We start from the raw sequence: 21,608 nt of genomic DNA on the forward strand, positions 1-21,608 counted from the left end.
CACCCACTTTGGACGGCCTCCCCATGCTTGACACCAGTCCTGAATTTCTGGAATGCCCTGATAACTGACTGCTACCTCCAATCTGGCCAGTCCTCTGTCCCACCAGGGATCTAGCTTCCCTCTCTCCCCTGGCTAAGGGATCAAGTGAGGGCCTGATCAAGGCATAATGTATGAGCAACTCCCCTAAAGTCACTGTCTACTTTGGGGGAATATATATACTTTTCAGTGGGAACTGGAGCTATTTGTTATTTTTCCTCTCTTTCAATAAATGATAAATAGTTGGTTAAGCCAGATACAGAGATTATGGGAGGGTTGGGATATGATCTAAAAAGGCAAATACACAAATATGATTCCCCGTCTTACTAAACTGATTAGCAACATTTATAGTCTGTACACACATTTAAATGCATTACTGGGGGCTCACTGAATTGCCAACAGCAACACATCCACCAACTGTAGTTTCAGAATTCAGGTTTTTAAAATATGCAATTTATGCATATTTTCTGTGAGCAATGCTACTTACAGCTTAAATATGCAAATTTGCTGCCATTCTACAGCTCATGATATAGTTTTGATGTGGACCTGAAAAGCAATTTGTCCACCCCCGATATAAAAGGACCACACATAATATTTTGACTGTCAACAATTCTGTAAATCCGCTTTACTTTCATACTATAAAAGGTAAAGAATTACAGGTCAGCTGTGCCAAAATATTGAAGCACATCAGGTTCCAGTCATGCTGCCAGCTGTTACCAATGTCCTATATTTATCAATTTAAACTGCATTCTTCAGGTTCTCTCTCACTGCTGCAAAGGATTAAAGATCCATCTAGATTTGAGGAGGACAGAAAATACAAATTCTAAAAATGTGTGAGCCTGCAAAGATTAAATAAAGGAACATATTAATTTGGAGCCAGTGAATTACATCCAGCTGCGACAGTGAATTAAGTACCGATTAATGGCTAAAGCTTTTCTCCAGTTTGGATTCTGAAGCAAACTCATTAAGCTTTTAGAGTAGCTATAATGTGTGTACTGTGGGAACTGTTCAATGCTATTCAAGAGACTTTAACTGTAAGCTCAGAGCATTTCCTGCAGAGCTTCTGATGCTATTTTCTTTATATAACATGTGTGCCTGAAAATCCAGCCAAAAACAAGTCCTTTGTTTTTCTACTTTGTTGTGGTCCCTCTCAGCTTTACATTTCTTGAACACAGGTAAATAAACTCATAATCCAGATGGTGCAACAGATGTGAGAGCAGCACTCTGAAATCAACAGACAGTGGGCAATACTTTCCATTTTCTCTTTTAAACGCTAACTAATATGTAATTCGGAATCTCCGGTGTAGTTAGCATCTGCTCCCTTCGGCCAGCCAAAGGTTACAGGTGTTCCTGATGTCATTTCACAGTAAGGCGTGGGCCGGGCTTGTGAGTGAATGCCCAGGCTCTAATCTTTCCCTACCACCTACCAGTTTTATCATGCTGGGCCTCCATTTGCTGCATCTTCTGTGTCAGCTCCTGCTCTCTCTGCTGGGCCTGAAGGGCTCGGGTCTTTGCCTCATTGCTAAAGCTGTGCTGAATGTTCTCTTTTTCTAACCTATTAAAAAAGAAGAAGAAGAAGAACAAGAAGAAGACGAAGAAGAAGTGGGGGGCACGCAGAAATGTCAAACGTATTTATAAACAAAAATAAGTGATAAGTTTATATGTCAAAGAATGATTTACATTCATTTGTATGTTGTGTGCTGTTTAATACCCCAAGCAATAAATAATAAAATGACAAATTAATAAAACATCAAGGCCAAGCATTTTAAAAGGCAACAAAACAAAGGCAATAATATATTACATTTTGATCACACCATTGCATGTGCAGCAATTAAGACATTATCCTAAAGAAATGAAGAGGCAGGAAAGGGGTGGACTGTGAGGCATCAGGGGGTCAAATGCAAAGATCAAATCAATGGAAACTCAGAGGGTAAGGAGCAAATGTTCAAAATACTGGTAGACTGGTAGTGGCCCCCTAAAAATGCTGCATGCTTCACATCTTTGCGTATATATGGAGGCAGATTGCTATTTGCTAGCCCCAATTTCCTACTGAGAATGTTCTGATCAAGTTTCATATGGCGAAGTCACAAATTAGAGCAGCTCTGCTTTCCAAAGATGACTTTTTGTTCATGAATTCTGACCCCCCACCCCCAAAATATCAACTTTGGTAAGAAACACACACCTTTTCATCAGTTTGACATTTTCAGAAATGTATCAAGGTACAGGTATAATAAAAAACAAAACAAAAATTAATCGCCAATAATAGATTTTGCAAAGACTGCAAGGTCATAAGCAGTCTTATGTTAAGAGTCTGGGTGGCTCTGGATAGGGTTGCCAGATTTCAAAAAGTGAAAATCCAGATGCAAAAGTTGCCCGGGCACTGTTATTGACGGTCAAATTCCAGCTAAATACACAATAAAAACAAAAAACAATACCCCCTCCCACAAACACATTTAAAAGGACATAGAATGTTAATGAGTCAAAGGCCTAGTTGAAGAGAAACATTATCACCTGGCACCTAAAGGTAAAGGTAAAGGTACCCCTGCCCTTACGGGCCAGTCTTGACAGACTCTGGGGTTGTGCGCCCATCTCACTTAAGAGGCCAGGGGCCAGCGCTGTCCGGAGACACTTCCGGGTCACGTGGCCAGCGTGACATCGCTGCTCTGGCGAGCCAGAGCCGCACACGGAAACGCCGTTTACCTTCCCGCTGGTAAGCGGTCCCTATTTATCTACTTGCACCCGGAGGTGCTTTCGAACTGCTAGGTTGGCAGGCGCTGGGACCGAGCAGCGGGAGCGCACCCCGCCGCAGGGATTCGAACCGCCGACCTTTCGATCGGCAAGTCCTAGGCGCTGAGGCTTTAACCCACAGCGCCACCTGCGTCCCTCACCTGGCACCTAAAGATACATAATGAAGGTGACAGGCAAGCCTCCCTATAGAAAGCATTCCACAAAAAGGCCAGTTCTCATGCTGCCACCCTCCAGACCTCTACGTTAAACAGCACAGAGGATAAAATTGAACCCTGAGGAACCCCGTATTGAAGGCTCCACAGGGACGAACAGCACTTCCCCAAGCATCAGCCTCTGGAAACAACCATCCAAGTAGGACCAGAACCATCGCAAAGTGGTGCCACCCACCCCTAACTTGGACAACTGCTCCAGAAGGATACCATGGTTGATGGTATTGAAAGCTGCTGGCTGAGAGGTCAAGGAGAATTTACAGGGACACCTTTCCCCTGCCTACCAGCAGAGGCCATCGTACAGGATAACGAAAACAGTTTCTGTGCCAAAACTGCCTAAACCCCAAACGGAATGGATCTAGAAAATCAGTTTCCTTCAAAATTGCTTGGATCTGATCCACAGCTCTCCTCTCCCTTCTGCCCATTTGGAATTTCAAAGAAAAGAGGGAAATTGTAAGGCATTCAGAATTAGGTTACGCCTTTCTTTTTCTAAAAAGCAGCAGCTGCTACACATCAACCAGCTACGGAAGAGGAGGAGAGGTGGGTGGGTTGGTGCAAGCCCAGGAGAAAGCTGAGGTTGATTCCGCCATGTTAAACTGCAGTTGATTGCTATCATTACATTTGCTACCATTACATTTGGTACTTAATCAGGTGTAAGCACCTGATTCTTGCAAGGGTGAGATGCAGAGTGCACACCCCCCCATAAACATGCAGAATGGAGTTGCAATGCATCAGATCAGCTCTGGAGCAGCACTCCACAGACTCTGGCAAAAAATTCTCTCCCATTACTATAAGGCAAAGCCAACTAAGACATAGCTGTCAACTTTGAAAATTTGGGCCCAGCAGCCTCGAAAATAAGGGATCAGCTGCCAAAATAAGGGATTTTCAGAGCACAGGTATGTTCAATTTCTGAGCCCCTCCGAGTCAAAGGCAGAAAGCCCAGCCAGCAGCCAAACGAAGCTTCAAGCGGTGGTTCCCACAGCGCAGCAACCCAGCAAAGGGGATGCAGCAAGGAAAACCACTATCACCTCTCCACTGGGAAGCGCTGAGCAAAGGCGAGTCCCCAGGCAACGCGGCCTTATTGGGTGAGCAACGCAGCCAAGCAACACAGTTGGAGCCTCCCTCCTCCCTGGCCGGCAGGGAGGGAGGGAGAGAAGCTGCTACCTTTGAAACCCGGGAAATTTAAGGGACATCATCAATAAGGGACAGCAGCGGGACACGGCGCTGGGATAAGGGATTTTCCCGCCAAATAAGGGACGGTTGACAGCCATGAACTAAGAGCGGTACTATTGCTTTGAAACAGTGCAGTGCTGCTGCTCCAAAGGCATATGGTGTGGGGCAGCTCCTCCTCTCTTTCGGGAAACACAGGGCAGGCAAAGAATAAGTCAATTCTACATCTCTAATCTTGCATCTTTCTGTGCATTCTTTCTGCTGAGACCATATAACACTGGTCTTGAAAGACCTACATTGGCTCCCAGTACGTGTCCAAGCACAATTCAAAGTGTTGGTGCTGACCTTTAAAGCCCTAAACGGCCTTGGTCCAGTATACCTGAAGGAGCGTCTCCACCCCCATCATTCTGCCCAGACGCTGAGGTCCAGCGCCGAGGGCCTTCTGGAGGTTCCCTCATTGTGAGAAGCAAAGCTACAGGGAACCAGGCAGAGGGCCTTCTCGGTAGTGGCGCCCGCCCTGTGGAACGCCCTTCCAGCAGATGTCAAAGCGATAAACAACTACCTGACATTCAGAAGACATCTTAAGGCAGCCCTGTTCAGGGAAGTTTTTAACGTGTGATATTTTAGTGTATTTTTGGTTTCTATGGAAGCCGCCCAGAGTGGCTGGGAAGGCCCAGCCAGATGGGCGGGGTATAAATAAATAAATAAATAAATAAATAAAATAAATAATAATAATAATAATAATAATAATAATAATAATAATTTTGTCCGTTGATAGAGAAAGATGCTCCATTCTTTGAGATTGTAGTATCTATCACAGGTAAATTATCTATTAAAGATTGTATCCATTATAGGTAAAATAGATTCTAAAGGTAGGTAGACCAGGGAGTCAAGTACATGCTCTTTCATTAAGAGTGTATTGTGTCTATCTGACCCAGGCATAGGCAAACTCCAGCCCTCCAGATGTCTGGGACTACAATTCCCATCATCCCTAGCTAAGAGGACCAGTGGTCAGGGATGATGGGAATTGTAGTCCCAAACATCTGGAGGGCCGGAATTTGCCTATGCCTGATCTGACCTAATTCCCATGTCCAATACAGGTGATCTTCCTCACGGAGGCTGCCTATCTGAAGGTTACAGAAACTGTTTGAAAACTTAAAGAAATATTTCAGCAAAGTAAATGTTAATAGAGGGGGAAATGGTCAATATTGCATTTGTAACTACAAAATCAGTTACATTTCTGTTCTGCAAGCATAGCTTATCCATGCCTGCATGTAAATAAGGAAAGATTCACAGAAGCCCTGATTGCTAAAGAAAATGAACAAAACTATAAGGAGACTCTGGCAATCTAGGCCTTATTTCTGATTAGATGACAGTGGGAAGAGAAAGCTGCCTCACCACATCTTTTGGGAGAGGAACAAAAACTGAAAGTGGGATGTTTATTTGTCAGTTTGTGTCATACAATACCCTAAATGTAACATACTTTTTAGCCTGAAATACTTCCTCACATTAGTTGTCCCTGAGGAGGAGAACACTTTGAACTCTTATGGAACTTATTTTAAGATCCTACTATAAGTTGCCTTTTGAGGTTTCTAGGGAAGCACATTCATTCCTCATCTTCTGCCAATCATGTATCACTTATATTCATGTGCCCCAGAAAAGGCCTTACTTCTAGGTTGCAGTGGCTTTAGCATAAAACAGACTATCCATGAGAGGAGTGGTTTGGGTGGCATAATGAATATTCTGTTGTTATTGTAGACCTCTCCTGCCAGAGGCAAGGGAAAGGGAAGCAGAGATAACTACTACTTCAAAGAGACTAAACTGGTGCAGACCTGCCTTTCTCCATTTAGGGGGACTGAAAAAGTTGTGTGTGATCTCAGGCCTGGTATCAGACTTCTGCCACACTGGGAGATTGGTGGTTATTTGAGAACTCTGGGGTTGGAGCCAGTACTGATCCTACTAAGAGCAGACCTAAGCTAACCATGTCTGATTAATTTCAGTGGTTCTACCCTGAGTAAGACTAATATTGGATACAACCCGTTGAGAGCAGCAAGAACAAAAGGGAACATCTATAAAAAGAGAAGACATTCTGTGGTATAATGCAATATGAGTATGGTCATCAATGTGCACAGGTTTTTCCTGTGAGAGGATTTCTTGATGTGAAAGTAAGGACTGCAGTTGGAGAGGGATGTATATACATTGTGGAACAAATTCTTAGTTGATAAGTGCTAGCTTAAATTCTATTGGTTGAGTCTGTTAGCTCTTTTGTGAGATATCACTCTATATATTTTATAGCAGATTTTTAACACACATAGAAACCCATAGCTGTCAACGTTTCCCTTTTTTAAAGGGAAATTCCCTTATTCCGAATAGGATTCCTCGCAAGAAAAGGGAAAAGTTGACAGCTATGTAGATACTGTGTTGAAAAAGAAAGAACACTGCCTATGTATAGTTGCTCTCCTCCTTTAAGTTAATCTTAGTGGTAAGCAAGAAAGGATCCAACGCTAGTACATTAGGGGAAAGTGCCAGTTTATATAATTATACATCCTTATTACTTGATGCAACACACACAAGTACTAAATACTTGGGAGACAGTTCCAGAGTTTAAAATGCTGTGTAACATCTATATCAAGGTGACTTCCTGTCCCAGTGCTACATGAGAAGATACCCCAGAACCTACAGGAAAACATGCTTAGAAGCCTATGGATGTTCTCTCATCTAGTGCTGAGGAATCTCAGACAGCTGGAAAGGAAATCTATTTGCCTGACCAACATGAATGTTGGGATTTGCTACGAATGTGCCCTCTTGCCTCTGCAGCTTTAATCCCAGCTTTTACCTCCCATATCACGATGAAATGAGAGGAAATTCCCTCATTTTTCAGGATACCTGCTGGATTAAAAGTGGTCTCCTGAATGCTGCAAAGCACCACATGAGATACTGCTTTTGATACAGCAAACAAACTACAAGAAAGCTGGATACTGTAAGTGCTGTGTTTCCCAGATTCAACGTGGCACCTCATTGAAAGTGAGCTCAGTGTTTCACTAAGCAGCATACTACATGAAAACTATTTACTGCTTCATTGTAAATAAGCATTTTACAAAAAATAATGAGGGAATACCTCATAAGCCTCTGTAGTATGTCAATAAAGCATTTGCAGGTGGGGGTGCTGGGAGGAGAGTCCAGGCAAAGGGTACCAGTATTAGACTCCACTCCACTCCCTAATAGCCACGGTCTCTTACACAGGAAGCTATGGCAGGAGCTGGAAATGGGTGGCAGGCCACCAGCATTTCCATGCATAAATGTCTCAAAATGCCCAGGAATCATGTAGTCCCCACCTTTTTGTAATATGAAAATATTTGATGATTTACTCTGTGTGCTAGATTCAAACGTTAGAACTGCATTTCTACCAGCAAGACAAAAAAACCCCACACCTCACTGTCTGGAACACTGGGCTATTTTTTAACTCAATAATGATGTAAACAGTTTGTTGAATCTGAAGATGACTCATCTTGGTTTCCTTAGCTGAAATGCATTGTTAAAAAATTCAGTAATACAGGAGTTACTTTTTAGATTGATGCATTTGAGATCAGTGAGGCTTTTTTAACAGTAAGCAGAAAAGCTCATCGCAGAAGTGTTTTACCAAATTTCAAGATGCTGCAGAATTTTTCATAATATACTAAGGCACGGCTTGCCAGCGTGGCACACATGGGCACATAGGTGACTGCAAAAGCATTTACAGGCACCTATATGGTTCCCTCTCCCTGCAGAAATTAGGCTTGACAGAAGTATTCTATTATAACCACTATAATAGGTTGTGGTGTGTGCTTGATTGAAGTGTAGTTGACAACAGCCCCTCTGGTTTGCAAATGTGCCCATAGGCCCAAAACGGCACAATCCAACCTCCATCCTATAGAACTCCACTGAGCCATTTCCTGTCTCTCCTCATTCCTCAACACTTGTTCTGGTGCATGTGCACTGCATCATGCTCTTGGAGTCCCATATGTACAACCAGTGGCTCCATTCCTTCCCAGTGATGCAGATATGGACCACAGATGGACACCCTGTGGGTATAACCTTTGAGAGGCACAGGTAAGATCTACATATGGAATACGTGATGGGCCAACGTATTTTATTTCATAAAGTTTATATACCGCTTGATTGTAAAACAACAAGCACCACCTCAAAGCAGTTTATAAAAAGAGTGAAACAATAAAATTATCAGCAAAAAGTTAAAAACAGCTATAATTATTATTGTTGTTGTTATTAATTGCCTGCGAGCGCTCCAATTGGAGAACAGCCTTTACCAAGGGTGTCATGCGCTTTGAAGATACTCAAACTCAGTGAAAAATGTGCTAAGAGGAAGGCGTGCTTGGCAAATCCACACCGTGATCAACTCCCGCCCGGAAACCAATGTCCCCACAGTGGAAGGACGTGTGGATCCAGAATTGGCCTCCACAGTCACTTACAGACTCATTGTTAAAACCGTGTTTATGGAAGACAGTCTTACTCAGCTATGAGTTATCACCAAAGATGATGATGATGATGATGATGATATTTATAGCACGTCCTTCTGTCTGGGTTTTCCCAGCCACTCTGATTTATATCAGTTATAAGCTAAACACATATTAAAACATATATATATATATATATATATATATATATATATATATATATATATATATTTGCTGCATCTGGGTATCTAAACAAAAATGCAAAAATGTTTTTAGTAGGCACAGTGAATGTGCTTGCATGATGACAATAGGCAGTGAGTTCCAAAGGGAAGGATTGATATCTTACAAATGCAGAATGTGTATTATGTGGCACCTGTAACAGTGCCACTCCGGCAATAATCTAAGCACTTCCACACGCATGCCTCCAGCAGAAGGCCGTGGGAGAGAAAAAGACTCCATGGAGTCTCTTATCAACCTCTGCTTTTCCCAACTTGACTGGTTGTTGTTGTTTAGTCGTGTCTAACTCTTCATGACCTCATGGACCAGAGCACACCAGGCACTCCTGTCTTCCACTGCTCCCGCAGTTTGGTCAAACTCATGCTGGTAGCTTCGAGAACAACTTGACTGGTACATTCTGGTAAAACCAGTGTCCTGTCCAGAACTAGAGCACTCTGTTCAATAGCTGCATTACTAAGGCTGCTTTTAGATGGGTGAACTCGTAGCACAAGTGAAATTGTAACTGACATTTTATGACCCTATTTTAAAATCACTTTCCCAGCCTTTTCTTCTTCTTTGTGGAACAGGGATTTAGCACTATACTGCCATAATGCTATGGTATTATGGTGCTTTGATGCTATAATTCATTAAAAAATTATAACCAGTAAGGCATTTTAGGGACAATTAAAAGATTTTAAAAACAAAAATTGGGTCATAAAATTAGCACTCACCACAAATGTTATAACAGAGAAGGGCCATAGCACATCTGCTTTGAATACAGATGGTTCTAGGTTCAATCCCTGGCATCTTCAAGCAGGGCTGGGAAAGAACCCTGCCTAAGCCATAGAGAGTCGTAGACAGTAAGTGTAGACAGTCCTGGGCTAGATGGACCAATGATCTGACAATGTAAGGCAGCTTCCTATAAATGTGCGCTGAGCGATGATAGGGCAAGAAACTAAAGCATTTATTTATTTTTAGTGGAAGAGTGGTCACCTGTGGGGCTTGTATTACTCTTCTGAAAAAAATGGACTTTCTACAGTCTGAGAAAAGATGGAAGAATCACAAGGAAAATACAGCAATGAACAGATGATGGCGCCATGTGGATCATGTGGATGTCTTATAAAAAGTGAGTGAATGAAGGACGGCAATTCTGCGGTAAACTTACAACAGAGGCACTCTATGCTATAGGAAAATACAAATGTGTCAAAGATCATTACTCATAAAGGATGTCAAAAGGAAGAGGAATGAATAGCACTAATTTAAAAAGCAATGTTCTTTGTTTATATAATTTTGTGGGAGAAAACAGATATGCATTGGGCAGCGGTAACCATTGCCATATATAAAGTACAGACGAATACATATATAATTATGGTAGCTTAGAACAGTAGTATATTATGAACCTTTAAAAGACACTAATGTTCCTATGGATAATTCTTTTAAAATAATAATTATTGGTTATGAATTTTTGAAAAAAATACATTTATTCTAGGAATTATATGTATACTGAAAATGTTTTGTTACTAAGTATTTAATTCTTTATTTTAAAAATTAAGCATTTATACTAATCTATGGCAGAATAGATGCAGAAAAATCAAAGTCCTAAGGAAGACACACATAAGTTAGTTATGACTTTTTACAAATGGTTATTGAAATAGAAATGGATACACAACCCAGCTCAACTGAACACCAGTTCACAATCCAGCACATAGTTGCAACACTGAGCAAATTAGCCAGATATTGGAGTTTGGGACTTTGTCTTAAGAGTTAAACAGCAGGTCTTCAGATGTTCATCCTAATGGGAGAGTACTAAAAAGGTATAAGCTGACCTCAAATGTCTTAAGAAAATTAAAGGTTCTATCATATCTCACACATTAACGTGCCCTCTACAAGGCTTGAGCAACAATTAACAGATGCAAAAATGCACAATAAGTTACAAATATTTCACAGAAGATAAGATTTTCGGAGGTAGGGTGGTTTTTCCTCTTTGCTCTCTCAAAATGTAGTATTTTCTCACAAAAGGGATAAAAAAATCTGGAGATTACACTGTAGATAATACTCAAGTCTTATCTTGCTATCATCTTGATTTGGCTTGCCTGAACTACAACATTTTCCTAATCATAACTTTTGTGTGTTAACATTACAAAAAATTGACAGACAAAGCAATATCCTTGTCAATTTAAAAAGTGTTTTAAACACTTTATGTTATTGAGAGCAATGGATGAATGGATTTTAATAGCAACTTTCCAACTAAACTCACAATTACTGTCATTACGCTAAGTGCTTGATATCCCACTGTGCAGTTTTGCTGTCTGCTTTTTACCTTCTTCCATGCACACTTTTAGCCACTGATTGTGCAGCCTTTCAGTGTTTTCTGCCTTTTCCTTTAAATAAACTGGCTCTGGCTCCTTCCATCTGGTTCCCCTTCCGTCAGCAACCCTGCACCTGTTCACACCTCCTCTCCTGTTGGATTCCACTGAACATTTCCTCCTCTGCCAGGGCTATTCTGGCACTCGCAACCTTTCTGTCATTCAATCCATCTGTCAGAAGTGAACTTTGTTTACCGCAAGCTTCTGCTTTCTTCTTCAAGATGCAAAGCCCCTCAAGGTCATTGTCAAAAGAACTGTCGGCATAGATTTAATCCCTAGCAAAAGACAAAGCTGGACAGTTATCCATTTGTGAAAATTACTTTTTCAGTGTGGAGAAGACAATAGAGAAGTAAAATAAGAGGATATTTAATGGCCATTTTAAAATCCTGCAAAATAATAATAATAATAATAATAATAATAATAATTTCCCCCTTTCTGTAAAACCTTGCAGAATGCACTTTACCTATTTAGCAACTATGCAATAGAGAAAAGGGAAAATCATGACAAAAAGAGTGCAGAAAAGCAGAAATAAAATACACCTTGTTTAAGTTAAGGCAAAAATGAGATGGAAAATTATGAACAAAATTACATAATTAAGGATTAAAAAAGAACAGAGGAATGTCCTTATTCACACAGAAATTCTTAGTGTATAATATTTTGTGTTACAATATTACATTAGAACTAAATAACAGCTATAGCTAGGTTAGTAACTAACCTGGTCACGTTTTAAAAAACAGCAGTGATAATTTTTCTTTTAAAAAATGTCACTCATTTGGTCTGTGTGAGTATCCAGATTGCTATTCAAGTACTTTCCACAAGTTAACATAAAGAGCCGTGCAGCTACTTTGAGACATTTCATATTGTTCCCAGGATCTATTATGCAGAGCTATTCAGGCATGCATCTGCTTTTCATAAATTGGTTCCGATAGCCACATACGATTGAATTATTAACCAGCCTCTTAAACGGTTTTACTTATCTGGAAAAATAAACACCTTACAAACTGTTGTCTTGAGCGATATCCAAATTACAAGGTAGCTTTCTCTAACATGGAGAAAAATGTGTCAGAAAGTTAGCAGAAACACCATTCCACTTTGTTAACTGTCTAAAAAATGCTATCCAACACTATCAACAAAATATCTAGTCTCAGCCTTTCCCTGAACAGCAACAATATAATATAATCTCTTAATATGCCATAAATGGATCCTCAAACAGCTTTAAACATTATTTACACAAATATAAAAAAATAGCCATTCAATTCGGGATCTGATTTTTTAATGTATCGTGCATACTTCTTGTCTTTACAATAATATGCCCCTTGGGTTTTCAATTACCCTAGTAGAAGACCAAGGGAATAAGAAGGTTCAAACTCTTCCAGAAAGGTCTGCTGTATAGCATCCTATCCTCTTACCTATGCACCTAATTGCTTTTAGAGCTTCTTACAAGTTACGCTTTGCTGGCAACATGGAATAGCCATAGTCAGGACAAGAAGCCATATACCAGCTGCACTGCTGCAAAATGCTCACAGACTGCAGGAACGAGGCAGACAGGACTCAGAGTAGTGGGACAGTTGATGTGGCAGTCGTGCTGCCATGGATAAAATGCATCTATTGAGCAGGGAAGAAGTTTGCTCCCTGTCATAATCAAATAGACCAGGGACGGAAGAGAGTTACCAGATGGGAAAGATATAAGTAACTGCTCATTTGAGGTTTTTCTGCCCCTCGTCTTTATTTCTATGCCATGTTAGGGCTGGATGCAGGGTAAAGTAATAAAGCATTTTCTTTTACAAATTCCTTTTGCATATAGGAGACTATAAAGGGTTTATTTATTTATGTAGAAAACATGATTATAACAATGTCAGTGATTCAGCTTTCAAATAAATAACATTCATTTAAAGTCTTGAAGAATCAATCTCTTTCAGGCTAGTAGTTTACAGTTCCCCAGGAAAGAAATTAATGACCCTCGCATAGAAAGAATGTAAATGTGTCTTTTAATTATAGTGGCACCAGTTGCTCTTATGCAGCACAATAGATATATAGTATTTTAAATTTGCACCACAAGGTTGCATTTACGTTTTCACCATATTTTGTAAACATATCTGCAACATAAAATACATGCTAGAAACCCCAACGACTAAATAATATATTTTTTTAATGTCAAAACTTTGAAATCTGATAGACATGCTCTTAAAAGCATTTTATAATTAAAAAATGTTGAGTAACTTTCTCCCATGTGAACAAATTGGGGGGGGGGAATAATAATAGGATGTCACTCACAAATATTTACTGTAATAAATATAGATAACAGGCATCTTTCAACAACCGATGGGCATGTGCATTAGTTTTCCCTTACCAAACTAGTATCAGTATAAATTTTGCAAATGAACTGCTCTATATCATCAGATGCATTTATAAATCCTTCTCATTTTAGGGGGAAAATGAATCAGGCTATAAAATCTCCTATCCCCCTTCAAGTAATAAAAAAAACTAAAGATATAGCAACATGGTCACAATATGGCTAGCTGTTAGAATTTAAAGCATATTTCTTTCTCCAATTAATACTTCATTAATGGCTTTGGAAACACTGTGATTTCAAATATTATATTTTTTAAAGAACAATAATTATAAAACAGAAAATAACAAGGTAGCAGCTAACTGACAGTTTATAAAGTACAACGCAGTAATGATTACTACAGGCACTGCCAGAAAACAAGAGAGCCGATTTATTCCAAATCATTTGATATCTGTCATCATAAAGCAACGTATGGGCTAAATGATGGCAGGTAAATATCTCCTTCCATAATAATGCAGAGCAGCTAATTTATTTACATCTCTATAACTAAATTAACACGTTACACTATTTTAGGCAGTCAAGAGAATGGGTAAGTTTCCCAACCAGATTTGCGCAGTTTGAAAACAATAGAGGATTATTAATTGTTCCAGCCCCTTTTTATAAAATTACCTGAAGCAAGACCTTCTTTTCAGTTGTGGAAATATTTGTGGTTTGTACAGCTGCAGGACAAAGAACCAAGATATTTTCACAGAATAGCTCTGGGAAACAGAATGCTTACAAGATTCAGTTAAGGAGAACAAATGGCAACTTTCAAATCTACCGGAGTCATTTACTAATAGGCTGCTATATCAAATAAGTCTAATTTTTCCCGACAGCCCCAAATTAGATATATTGCAGAAACTGATGCACAAATAGCATATGGCTCTGTTATACCACCTATTTCAAATCCCTGTAATGTTTCTTCCCCTCCCCTCTCAAAATGAATAATTGAGCCAAGCCATAAACCTTCTGCAAAGAGAAAAATACAGAAGTTGAAAAACAGGAGCGCAATTTTCTTTGTTCAACAAAGAGATATATAATGCACATCTACTGATTTTTGTTCAAAGTGTTTGTATCATTTATCCTGGGTCACTTAGTTATGGTAAAGATCCTTTGTATCGGGTCGATTTATTCAGTAGCATTTAAATTAATTTTAATACACAATTCCCCCACCCGTTTTTTTGGCCTCACTATTTCAACATTTCTTTTCCACAAGTCAACCAGCAGCCCTGACTACTACTGAATGGCGGCTGGGCAACATAAAGATGTATGTCATGATTAAAAGTTAACACAGTGGTTATTATGCACAGAATGCAAAATCTGAAGTTTGTGCACTGAGAAAAATATTACAAACTGTATTGATTTCAGTATAGCTCCTAATACTAACGTGTCCCGCATGTATCGATGACACCAGTATGTGATCTGAATTAACACAAATTGCTTTCACTTTATTTCAAATGAACACACTTTGAAATGAAAATGAGCAAAGCGTACTGATCATGGGATATAAGCCTTGCAATATGCTTCTAACTCCAAAGGAAGGTAAGTATGCATATATATATATATATATATATATATATATAGCAAACACTTTCATGAATTCGTAACGTCAATTCATCACTGGCTTTATGCATTCCCTATGTTGCAAAATTTTCAGATAAACTGCCCAGTTAACAAAAGTTTTTCTGTGCCTTCTGCAGTAAAAAGGCATTGCAAGGTCTTCTATCAGACCAATGGGCACACCACTGTAAACATCATGGAACTCTGCAGCTATCCTGCAGTTTCCCTCTCTGTGGTCAGTCTTCCCAGCTGCCCTATCTGTTACTGTCTGATTAGTTCTGCTAAGGAGCCCCTCCCCTGCCAGCTTTCAGTGCCATCTGTTCTACACAAGATGGCTGCTGCCCAGCAACCTAACACTGCCCTCCTACCTGGCACCCGGCTACCATCCTTACCCCAAAGTGCTAACACAGGTTCTCACTGCTGGCAGAGTCAGGATTTCATTACTACTACTTTGACAAGTGCAGGGTTGTTTGTAATTTCTCTTTTATCCTGATTTTGATTGTACAACCACCTCCCACTGATTCAGTTTGCTTCAGTTTTGTTGCTCACAGATTTTACTCTCCACATTAATCTCCCTCTGGCATGTTACTGCATCTGTTCCCTTTTTTATTATTAATTTTCAAATTCCCACCATTTTTTGACAAAAAGGAGGTAATCTACACTCTGCTTCTGCCCATTTCATTTTCTTTAATTTGGAAGATAAGTATGAAAGCATGCCAAAGAAGTTAATTCTCCGTTAACAGTTTATTTCCTGGCATCCCAATGCCTTTGTATATGAAAAACAGATAGGAATAAATGTTGACTGAACTACAAGCAATCCTAAATTTAATGAAAAATAAACATATAAAACAGACACTAAGGAGTTTATTAAGCATGTTATCTTATTTCAGGATTTTATACTTCTTTTCAATTATAAGTTTCCAGGTAATCTTTTTGAAATTACATATTTTTAAAAATTAAGAATCATTCCTGTGCCAAGTATATTTTCCCATTGATATGTGCTATTATGGATTCTAGTTTTAATGGTGAGTATTCATTTGATATTTTGTCAGTAATGCAATCTAGACTGTTACAATTTTTCACATCAATTATATAAATATGAGTGAACATCTCATATGCCAGTATATTTTTTTAGAACCCTATAAAATTCTGCTTCTCTGTAGCAGACAATATTTAGAAGTACAGCAGTAGTTATTAAGTACCTGGAATATTTATGAGTGGCAGTGAGGAGAAATTTCTTTTGAAAACCAGTAGTGTGTACATATTAGGAACACACACACATTCAATCTTCTAGCAAAGCATGCTGCCAACATTATAACCAAAAAAGCAAAACCTAAGAAACTTAGTTATGTTGCAAGAACCTGGGCAACAGAATGACAGGTTTAATTTATGTGCCTTATTTATTATACATGGACTTCAATTAATGCCAATGAAGCTGTTGAAAGTGTGCTAGAGGCTACTAGAAGCACTGATAAACAGTAGGTATTTGAAGCTAAAATGGATGCGGTGTTGCTAATCGCTTTTGTATGTCCTTCAAAACCATTGTCTTGAAAAAATGTAATTTTCAAATGATTTTTCTGCTTTTCAGTCATGGAATAACGTTGAGCTCTTCTGCTAAAATGTAAACCCTATGAACTATTACCGGCAAAATAATATGGAATAATTTGACACTTCAACTGTTCAAACTGGGCACAATCCTCATGCAGCTTCTTAGGCACAAGCTCTGCAGAAACAAATCTGAGTTGTATAAAACTATCAACATATGCTTGTAAAACTTCATTAGGAGTTCCCAATACCTTGTACCCACCATTTCAGTAAATGTGAAAAGCTGCAAAATGGTCTGAAAATCAATAGATAGGTTTTCAAGCCCATTAAGACTAACAGTATGCATTTGAACCTCTGTCCTAGGCACAAACTAGGAAGACATATGAGTAGACCATAAATCGACTACAGCAAATATTAGACATTATGTTCTGAAGTACATGGAAAAAGAAGAAAAAGAAGAAAAAGTTGTTCTAATTAATATACATTGTTATTTTTGAAAATTAATTGCCTTTCTAGGCAGGCTTCCCTGGTCAAAGCATTCCATTAATTGTGGCACTACAACTGAGAAAGCCTTAACCAAATACTATAGGATTTCACTTTCCAAAAAATAAGAGAGCAAAGACAGGGACTTGGACATTTATGATTCTGCAAATAATAACCAACACCTTGGAATCGGTCCCAGTGCGGTTAAAAAAGAATTCTTTTAACTGCTTCCTGCAACCTATCCTGCTAGGACATGGAGAAAACAGGGGTAAACTACTTCCAAACCATTTACAAGAGCAGCTCTAAACTAATGGTGTTATGGTAATCTATGTAAGAAGCAACCAGAGTATGGATGACTGCAAGCAAGACCAAAGCATTGAGCTAGCCATTTCACCTACACTTCAGTGTTAGTTGAAAGGGCGGGGGGGGGGGAGCTGTCTGGAGTATCAGAGCAAGTAATAATCCAAATGATCTGTAGAACAGTGGTGAATTTTACTAACTCTTAATAAAAACAAATAGCCAACGAACACTATTTGGCATCAGTTCAGCCAATCACCCATCTTACTTTTCCAATTCATTAGAACAGTTGGATGGTATTGATGGATTTCTCTCAACCAATTATTTTTAGAACTGCCTACACAACAGAAATATTAACTGGATTCAGGAATAAAAGATGCAAGCATGAATCAAATGATCAAGAATTTTTAAAGATAGGTCTACAGAATGCCTTCTGAGCCCAAATCAAGGCAGCAGTAAAGTACAGTGGTGCCCCGCAAGACGAATGCCTCGCAAAGACGAAAAACTCGCTAGACGAAAGAGTTTTCCGTCTTTTGAGGTGCTTCACAAGACGAATTTCCCTATGGGCTTGCTTCGCAAGACGAAACGTCGGGCGAGTTCTTGCGAGTTTTTCCCCTCCCCCCCTTTTTCTAAGCCGCTAAGCCGCTAATAGCCGCTAAGCCGCTAATAGCGCTAATCCGCTAATAGCCGTGCTTCGCAAGACGAAAAAACCGCAAGACGAAGAGACTCGCGGAACGGATTAATTTCGTCTTGTGAGGCACCACTGTAACCTATGCAGCCCTTAATGTTGTGCTCTCTCAAGCAAGCTCTGCTAACCTCCACTCCATGTCTCACTGCCTCCTTCAGGCTTGCTCAAGAGCAGACTTTCAAGTTTACCATCTGCACAACTAACGAAGACTGCAAGGGCATGTACAAAGCCAGTTTTGGGGTGTGGGGGTGTGATCTATTTTATTTATTTAATAAAGTTATGATTCATTTCATATTGGGGGAAAATTCAAAGCGATGTTCAACAAGAGTTCTGTGAAAACAAAAGTAAGAACATATAGAAACAATATAAAATTATATTCTGCCATTTCATAAAACTGACTGTCAGCACGGCTGTAGTCACCCCTCTGGGAAGGTCTGTCTGAATAAAAACATCTTTAGTAGGCACTGAAACCGTAATATGGAATTCCCAACCACAGAAGACTCATCACAGTCTGGGTCAGCAAGACACGACACATATTATAGGCATTTATGTTTCCACCATGGATTAGCCTAATATTTTTGTAACAATTGAAGGACACTTGCATGCCTGACAGCAGTGTAACTAGATGACACTCCCATGTATGTTTTTACTGCATCATTTCAGACAAGTGACTGTCATTCCAATGTGGCAGAATAAATAAGAGTGACCCATGACTGAAATATAGGAATCACACACAGTAGTCTACTTTTGGAACAGAGCAAACTAAAACTCTATGGAAAAACAAAGTGCATTGAAGTTTTAAGTATTTATTATTTTGTTAACCATCTCAACCATCTCTAAAACAGAATAAAATTATAATCCGTATTTACTGCCACTGAAACACGAGCCTAATTTTTGCCATCAAAACTAGCACAAACATACATGAAATATAAATAGATACATGCTTCCGCAAAGTTAGTGGAAAAAAGCAGAATGAAGACCAAATATGAATGGTATTTCTTTTACAGGTAGCTAAACTATTTTTTGGGGTGGAGGGAAGCACTATTTTTGAGAAGTCAGTTTTGGAGAATAAAAAGTTGACGGGTGACAGTTTTAAACCTGAATTTCATATGGGAGAAGATGCCCCTGCAATATATGGGGGGGGGGGATACAGAATTTAGTGTGGCAGATTATTCAGATTTTTTAATAAAAATAGTCATAATTAATTAGGAATAACAATACATACTTGCACTTAGTTACAACACTCATTCCTCTTTCTACTGGAAATTTATATCATGCTTGTATCTACAAAAGGCTAGAAATCATAATCATACAGTATCTCAATTCCTAAGTTGAGCTGTTTCTGAACACGAAGATATCCACTTATTTTTTAAAGCAAGTTTCTAGTTATGTTGGTGGATAAGAGGTTAAGAGAATGGAGACAGATGGACCACAAAGACAGTCACTATACTATAACTGAGTTCAGATGCCATGCATGCTTATGCTTTCCCCCCCTACACTGTTTTATTTTTCGATATCTGCATGTTAACAAGACATCTAACTGTAATTATTTAGTTATTTACAATCAGAAATACTATATTATGTGGAAATAAACTGAACCTTTAAATTAGATGGATCAGTGTTTTGACTTGGTATAAGGTTGCTTTTGATGTTCCTAAACTTCCTTTTGTTTTTAAAATTAACCATTGAATTGTCTGCCTGAGGAAAGAAGCAGCCTCACTTCCTTTATGTGTGCAACTTTAATAAAACTTCAGCTGTGTTAGAAGGGCCAAACATAGGCCACTCAACTACACCTGCAGACACGAAAGGCCACCCACAAAAATGACGTACTTCTTTCAAAACAGCAATGCTCCACAAAGGGAGACAAATGCAATCTGCATTTCGTTTTATGACTCAAGGTGGATAAGACTACAATTTAAAACCATAACACTGACATATGATGCTAAATCATAACAAAAGTAATTGATAAGAAAACACAGCGCAGGAAAGCAAACAATGACAAAAGACTGGTGGTCATGAGTGATTCATCAGACCAGGATTTTGCAGTTCCCCACCCATTTCACATTATCACAAATAAGGAAGTCTAGTTGTTAGACCAACATGAGAACGATAAGGGAATATGAGGAAAATATCACTTGGAGAAATGTTGTCATGACAAGTTATACTTTGGAAAGCTGTAAGATAGCAACAATAACCATTCTTAAGCCATAAGAAAGCAAAGCCAAATATCACTGTTAAACCCATCCATCTTCTGCAATCAAACATCTAAAACAATTTTCTGCAGACTACATGCTTATGTAAGCCTGAAGTAGTATTGTCTCATCATTAATGTGAATCACTTATTTGGATGCTTAACTTAATTAAGCTCTTAGTATACCTTATTAAGAATGTGGAAGTTTTTCAGAAAAGCTATCTACAATTTGGATTTTCTCCAAGACACCACACAGCTTCATAACTTGTATGATTAGCCTTCGGATGGAAATTGGTAAACCATTTGGTTAACTATCACAACAAATCATTATAAAAGAAGTCCTGCAAAATCAAAACTTTTGCTGTCTTAACAACTTACCCAAAACTTTTTTCAAGTTCATTAACCTCTAGCATATTTGTTCTCTAAATACAGGCTGTAAGAAGGGTGTTTTTCTTCCCATCTGCTACTAGCCCATGATCTATATTTACATCATTTCTTTAAAAAAAAAAGAGGATGGTGTGATCATTTAAGAAGCATACTATAATCTCCCATATTCACATCCATTGTGTGAGTCTGTATGCACATACAATACATGTACTCGACCCAACTAATACTACAAATCTAAATGCTTTCTGGCATACTTTTAAATCTTGACTTCCATTCCAGAAAGCAGTTCATGCTATAGATTAAAAAATGAAACAGTAATGAGTTTGAAGTGTTAAATTAATCAAGCTCAGTGGGAGAAGGCAGGTGTTAAGAATAATGGGGCTACTGTTAAGAGAAAAATGCACAAACTTCAGAAAGTTTTTGTGTGTATAGTTAGTTGCCTGTCTACCACACAAACATTTTTGGCATAGAATTGACTGTTTTATGCATGATCATCAATTTTCTCTGAAGACCATGCATGCATCTAACTATAATCAGTAACTAGGAAAGTGATAGCTATTTTCAGCTTTTACATATCAATAAGGAACTAGAGAGCAATGTGCTATATAATCTCAATTGTTCCTTAAAGCAACTGCATCAAATAATCTTGAAAGAACAATTGGGTGTATATAACTTTTACTGACTACAAATTGTTCTAAGATGACATTTAACACCGTGATTGTTTGAAGAATACTTTAGATGAAAAGAAAGAATACTCTGGATGAATAGATTTGTTATCACTAAATCCCTGCCACGCTTCATCTTGTCTGAATGTTTTGCTCAGTACATCTTCACTTCTAATATGCCTGAAAGCTGTGCACTGAATCAACCTCTAACAATTGTGGATAAGCTGCTGGCAAAAATTTGCAGTATAAAATTGAAATTGGTGCTAA

At 38.8% G+C, this 21,608-nt stretch overlaps 1 protein-coding gene across 2 annotated transcripts in view; it reads right to left on the bottom strand.

Moving 5' to 3' along the window:
* SDCCAG8 (SHH signaling and ciliogenesis regulator SDCCAG8) overlaps positions 1–21,608 on the bottom strand; it is a 94,883-nt gene that overhangs the window by 40,880 nt on the left and 32,395 nt on the right. For both annotated transcript variants that reach the window (XM_079969491.1, XM_079969490.1), the window contains exon 14: positions 1,464–1,591. In XM_079969491.1, the coding sequence (XP_079825617.1) occupies positions 1,464–1,591 (128 nt within the window). The remainder of the gene's footprint in view (positions 1–1,463; positions 1,592–21,608) is intronic.

Source organism: Podarcis cretensis (genome assembly GCF_951804945.1).
Source record: "Podarcis cretensis genome assembly, chromosome: 3".
NCBI lineage: Eukaryota > Metazoa > Chordata > Lepidosauria > Squamata > Lacertidae > Podarcis > Podarcis cretensis.